The sequence below is a fragment of the Acanthisitta chloris genome, unplaced genomic scaffold (genome assembly GCF_000695815.1).
Source record: "Acanthisitta chloris isolate BGI_N310 unplaced genomic scaffold, ASM69581v1 scaffold13593, whole genome shotgun sequence".
NCBI lineage: Eukaryota > Metazoa > Chordata > Aves > Passeriformes > Acanthisittidae > Acanthisitta > Acanthisitta chloris.
In genome coordinates this window covers 10,138-16,559 of record NW_008665503.1, presented here as the reverse complement: position 1 = coordinate 16,559, position 6,422 = coordinate 10,138, and the positions used below count along the sequence as shown (strand labels likewise).

At 50.9% G+C, this 6,422-nt stretch overlaps 1 protein-coding gene across 1 annotated transcript in view; it reads left to right on the top strand.

Moving 5' to 3' along the window:
- Window positions 1-320: 320 nt before the first annotated feature.
- The window catches only part of SMG5 (SMG5 nonsense mediated mRNA decay factor), a gene marked incomplete at both ends in the record, with an annotated part of 15,830 nt that continues 9,728 nt past the window's right edge, over window positions 321-6,422 (top strand). Inside the window, 4 exons of the mRNA XM_009071786.1 lie at window positions 321-444; window positions 1,242-1,398; window positions 3,915-4,004; window positions 5,151-5,241. Of these exons, the coding sequence (XP_009070034.1) occupies window positions 321-444; window positions 1,242-1,398; window positions 3,915-4,004; window positions 5,151-5,241 (462 nt within the window). The remainder of the gene's footprint in view (window positions 445-1,241; window positions 1,399-3,914; window positions 4,005-5,150; window positions 5,242-6,422) is intronic.

Sequence of the window (6,422 nt, the reverse complement as noted above, 5' to 3'; positions counted from 1 at the left end):
ACAGTGATTCCATGTGCAGTGTCCCTGTTGGCCTGGGATTGCTCCAGGCTTTGGGAGCAGAGTCTGAATTCCAGACCTGCAGCACTAACCACACAGCCCAAGGCTGGAGAATTCCCTAGGAAGTTGTTGATGTCCCACCAAGCTCTGGGGCTGGGTCAGGTGTCATTCCAGGTGCTCTGGTGTGGGAGTGATCCAGGCTGGGCCATCACCATGTGGCTCAGCCACATCTTAATGGATTTGGCTTTTCCTCTTGCATGTCCTGCAGTGCAGCTGTGTTTGAGGCTGCAGCAGCTCACTGGGTGCTCTGCTCTCTGTCCCAGGCTGAGGGAGCTGTGTGTGAAGCTGATGTTCCTCCATCCAGTGGATTATGGAAGAAAAGCAGAAGAGCTGCTCTGGAGGAAAGTTTACTATGAAGTGATCCAGCTGATTAAAACAAACAAAAAGGCAGGTATCCATGGCTCTGGCATGGGAAGGGCTCTGGCTCTGCTTTGGGTGAGGCCAAGCTGTGCTCTGAGCCCAGGGGGATCCAGGCACTCTGGGATTCTCATCCTGGAGCTGCCACACACTCTCTGGCAGTGGCAGGTAAGTGCTGATGGGCTGCTGAGAGAGCTGCCAGTGCAGAGAGCATCTCAGCTGAGTTTGCTTAGCTTTTGTGGTCCTTCTTCACCAGACAGAGCTCTCCATGGAGGACAAGGGGCTTAGGAATCTTCAGCACTGCTCATGGTTTTGTAGGATTTGATCACGAACAATCCTCCCAGTGCTCATGGTTTTGTGGGATTTGATCACTAGACAATCCTCCCAGTGCTGAGTGTTTTGTGGGATTTGATCACGGGACAATACTCCCAGTGCAGAGTGTTTTGTAGCAGTTGATCACTGGAGAATCCTCCCAGTGCTCATGGTTTTGTGGGAGTTGATCACTGGACAATCCTCCCAGTGCAGAGTGTTTTGTGGGATTTGATCACTGGACAATCCTCCAATGTTCTGCTGCCATGAGCTCCTGCTCCAAGGCTCTGGGTGTCTTTCAGTATATTTAAGTACTAATAGAACCGAACACTTTGATGTTATTAATTTGCTGTCACAGCATTTCTGCTCCTTGACACTGACCCTCAATAAACACCACTAGAGCCAACCCTTGAGCAGGAGGTGCAAACCCAGTTGCAGCTGAGCTCCTCACACTGAGTACAACCTGTGTGCCCATCTTGAGCCTGGACTGCCCTAACATCTCCTTTTCCTCCCCCCAGCACATCCACAGCCGCAGCACCCTGGAGTGTGCCTACAGGACTCACCTGGTGGCTGGGATTGGCTTCTACCAGCACCTTCTGCTCTACATCCAGTCTCACTACCAACTGGAGCTGCAGTGCTGCATTGACTGGACACACGTGACAGATCCTCTCATAGGTTTGGTCTCATGAATCCCACACAGGAGCCTTCCCCATGCTCTAGTCCATCTTGGTTTTGGCATTCAAGGATTATTTTCCCCCCTGATAAATCTGTTTAGAACAGACTGTGCTGGGTTTTTTTTGCCAGTGCTAAATTAGGGAAGCAAAGGGTTTCTACCAGGGAGAAAACACTGTTAGAAAGCTCTTTATAAGTGTCTGGTGATGGCAGATTTGTACAGAAAACTGAACAGCACTTCTGGCTGTACAGAGTGTTTTGAAAAGCTTAATTAAAGCAGCCAAACAGGAGAATAAGTTCTTGAAATCAACAGATTTCTGTTAGTACATCCTTGTCACCAGATGTGAGACACTTGCTCCTCTTGGTGCCTCTTCTGTCTGTGCTCCCTTTGCTGTGTGGCTTTGAAACCACCATGGAATCTTGGTCTGAGGACACAGGAAGCTCCTGGAGCACAGGAAGGCACTTTAGCTGGCCCAGGTGACCTCTGTTCAGGGAGATTTGGGGTATTGAACCTGTTAGGGGAGGAAGAATGAGAGTTAACAGTCCTGAAACAGCCCAAAGCTGCCCGTGCATCCTTTTGCCTTGTGCTGCTCTCTTCCCACTTGCCTCTGGGTTGTGCTCAGTGGCCTCAGGGCGCATGTTCAGGTGGTTCCAGGTGAGACATGAAGCCTCTTGTGTGTGTTTTGTGAGCTCTAAGCAAGGGTTTAACTGAGGTGCTTAAGAATTGGCAGCACCTGGCTAAGAGGAGATAGTGTTGGGAGGTTTTAGTTCCTGGGATTCTGCTCCTAGTTCTGGGAGATGATGGTGCCACCATCAGCCTCCAAATGTCAGTTTAGAAAGGAGATGTCCCTGGCAACTGCTGCTTGGAGAAATGTATCTTACTAAACCCTCCCAATGCACATTCCAGGGGGGTTTGTACCTTGGGGGGGGTGAAGGGCTCCCCTGGTTCAGGTTTCTTGGTGTGTTTGGGCTCTTTAATTAAAGGATGGAGCAGGTGAGCAGTAACTGGAGAACAGAGAGGTAACCTTGCCTGTCCTGGAGGATCCTGTGTGAACCAGAGGGGTGATTAGGGTTGGCACAGCTTGATGGTTTTGTAAATGGGACCAAGAGAATGCAGAGCAAAGAAAGGAAAGGATGTGGTTGCAGATTTAGGGCCTGTGTTGGTGTAAAACAACTTGTACAAGGCTTGGTGGTAAGTGGGAACTGTTCCTCACTGCAGCCTCCAGTTTTCACTTCCACACTTTTAACCTCAGCCAGGAGAGAAGCAGAGACAGACTGGCTTGGTCTTAAAAAGATGGATTGGGGATTCCTGCTTGAGGGAATTGCCTCCATGGCCCCACTGGCTGAGGGGACATGCCCTTCCCAGGAACTGAGTCATGTTTGCTGTCCCCAGCAGTTCAGCCCAGCTGCCTGCAGCCTTCCCCTGGTGCTTTTGGCACTTCCCATTGCCTCAGCTGCCTTTTTTTTTCTGTAAGTTTTGTGTAGAATAGACAAACTGTTTCAGTTGGAAGTGACCTACAGTGATCATCCAGTCCAACTGCCTGTGCAGCTCAGGGCTGGCCAGCAGTTAGAGCTTGTTGTCAAGGACATTGTCCAAAGCCTCTTCATCACTGACAGCTCTCTGGGAAGCCATTCCAGGTTGTGACCACTCTCTTGGTAAGGAGAGTCTTCCCCATCTCCAGTGTAAACCTCTCTGGACACAGCCTTGGCCCATTGCCATGTGTCCTATCACTGGATGCCAGGGAGAACAGATCTTCACCTTCCCAACCAGAGAGAGATGAGGTCTCCCCCAGGCTCTTCTTCTTCAAACTGGACAAGCCCAGAGTCTGTGGCTGCTCCTCCCTGTGCCTTCCAGCCCTGGCACCAGTTCAGTTGTCCTCTTGGATGTGTTGTCCAGTCAGTTCTCCTTGATAGCACAGATTTGCTGTTCTGGTTTTCCTTTCGTTTACTTCTCTTCCTCACATTTTGGTTACCTGAATGTAGATCTCAGTCTTGAGCCAGTGAGTTTGTTTCCATCTCCAGTGTCAGGAGGGTCTGGCCCTGTTGTGTGCTGCTGCCCAGTGCAGTGCTCAGGGGCTGTTCTGGCTCCCAGGGGTTTATTCCTGCTCCCATCCAAAGGCTCATTAGCCATTTGCTAATGAAATCAGCTTCATTAGCTTGTGCTCAGTGCTCTGTCAACATGATCACACCATCCTGGAGACAGGAACTGGCCTTGGTCCTCTCAGCTGGGGGCAAGTCCCTGTGGAAGAGAAGGTGACAGTGATTTGAGGGCCTGTTGGTGCTGCAGTGACACACACAGCAAGGGGTGGGTGAGCACCAGTGTCTGGGTGTGTTTTCTGTGTTTATCTCCCAGACTCTGACCACAAAATGACCCAGTGCTGGGCTAGAAGCTGCCCCAGACACCCAGCAGTGTGCTCTGCCCCCGTGGGTGCCTCAGGCAGAGGTGTGGGTGCCTCCTGTGTCTTCACTCTGTGGGAGATGTCATGGTTTTGTGACTGTGGTCTCATGTTTGCTTGTAGGCTGCAAGAAACCTGTGTCTGCCTCGGAGAAGGAGATGGAGTGGGCACAGATGGCCTGTCACCGGTGTCTGGTGTACCTGGGGGATCTGGGTAAGGACAGCATCACCCCTCAGGGCTCCTCAGCCTTGGTGCATGGGCTGTGGGAGGCTGTTGCTGATCCTTGCAGCCTCTGATTTTCCTCTCAGACTGGGATAAGCTGAAATCCTCATGGCTGAACTGCTCTGAATTGCAGGAGCTTTGCTTTGGGGCAGGGAGATGAGGAGATACCTTCCAGGAGCTGAAAGGGCTCCAGGGAAGCTGCAGAGGGACTTAGTTAAGAACTGCAGTGACAGGACAAAGAGTAGTGGGGGAAAAATGAAAAAGCAAATGTAGATTAGATATTAGGAGGGAGTTTTTTACTGTGAGGGTGGTGAGACACTGGCACAGGTTGCCCAGGGAGGCTGTGGATGCCCCAGGGAGGTTAAGGATGCCCCAGCCCTGTCACTGTTAATTCCAGGTTGGCTAAAGCCTTGAGCAACCTGCTCTGGTGGGAGGTGTCCCTGCCCAGGGCACAGGGTTGGCACTGGATGATCTCTAAGGTCCATCCCAACCCCTTAACCTACTGGTGGTGCAAGGGCAGGAGGTGGTGGGATCTTCACTTTGCCCCCCAGTCTGTAACCAGGGCTGTATGTGTGCTGCAGGTCTGTGTCTGACAGGTTGCAGCTGCTGAAAGCTGTTTGGCTTTATCTTAGTGCATAAATTAGCCTCAAAATGGTTTTGCAAAGAAAGGTCTTGTGGGGAGAGTAGGAGTAACTTACCTGAGAGGTGGGAGGGAAGTGTTCACCTCCTCACAGTGTTCTAAGGTTTCCAAAATGCCTGTATTTGTCAAAAATAAAGGGAAAATAAATTAATCAAGTGCAGTCTAGCCACAGACAGGGATCTAATTAAGTCATCTGACTTGATTTAGATGTCACAGCAGTAGAACACAGTCTGAGGCACTGCAAAATGGAGCACAGCTCATTATTTCAGGGCTAGGTGAATCAGCACATGGAGCAGAACATCCTCCTCTTGCTCAGGTGCTGCTGCAGGTGTGGCAGGTTCTCCCTTTGGCTGGAGCTGTGCTGTGTGGCACTGAGCAGAGCCTCACACAGGCCTGGCACAGCCTGTGTGTGCCAAGAGCAGTTCTTTGATGGCTTTGTTGCCTTGACCAGAACTTCTGGTGTGGTGGGTTTAGCAGTGTGTTTGGTTCCCTTTCAGCTCGCTACCAGAACGAGCTGGCAGGGGTGGACACAGAGCTGCTGGCAGAGAGATTCTACTATCAAGCCCTTTCTGTTGCACCACAAATTGGTGAGTTAGCAGCAATTCTATCCCATTCAAATCATGTCACAACCTAAAACCAATGTGGGACTGGTCAGGTTTGTATCCTGCATCCTATAACCCCAGGGAATGGCCTGGAGAGGTGACAGGGGAGGGTTAGGTTGGGTGATAGGCAAAGGTTCTGTCCCCAGGGACTGGAGCAGGTTTAGGTTGGATATCAGGACATGGTTCTTTCCCCAGAGGGAATTTGGAGACTGGAGCAGGTTTAGGTTGGGTGTTAGGAGAAGGTTCTTCCCCCAGAGGTGTTTGGGCACTGAAACAGGTTTAGGTTGGATGTTAGGAGAAGGTTCTGCCCCTAGAGGTGTTTGGGCCCTGAACACTTTCCAGGGCCTGACAGAGCTCCAGGAGTGTTTGGACAACACTCTCAGGCACAAGATAGGATAATTGCCCTGTGCAGGGCCTGGAGTTGGATTCAATGAACCTTGTTGGTCCCTTCCAACCCTGAATGTGATTCTGAAACTTTATCCTCTGGTTAGAGTGACTTCCTTCGAGCCCTTCTCTTGCTGGCAAACCCAAGAGAGGTTTAACTCCTCAAGAGAGGAGTTCAAGCCAAGGTGCTCTTCACCAGTGACCTCAACTTCCTCATTTGAGAAGCTCAGAGTTCCCTGAGTGTGGTGATGCTGTGCCTGTTGGCCTAGGGCAGCTCCAGCTCCCCATTGCCAGGAGCAGAGCATTGCTGGTCACATTCTCCTCTTTACCCCTGCAAAAATATCTCACATGCTGCACCTTCTTCAGCAGTGCCTCCTGGGGACACATCAGGGCTGGAGCAGAGGCTCTGTCTGGTTTTAGTGTGCAATTCCAACCAAGTATTCTCTCTACACCCTCTTTGTGGAGTTCTCACTGAGCCCAAACGAGTGACACACATTTCTGTGCCACAGTGAGCAGGAGCAGAGCCCTGAGAGGCTGACAAGGTGATGTCTGTGTCAAGAGGAACACAAAGCCAAGGCTGTGGCATTAGTACAGAGAAGGTGTAGTGTTTGCTCTGCTCCCATGCAGATAACTAGGAGGTGAGGAGGATCTAACAGCTCTGTCAAACAGAAACCAAACCAAGTAGTGGCAGGAATAGTCCAGACTTTTGTCCTGCAGCTTTTTGTGTGGCTCCTGCCTTCCAGCCTGTGTAGAAAGGTAGTGAGTGGGAAAGGATCTGCTTTC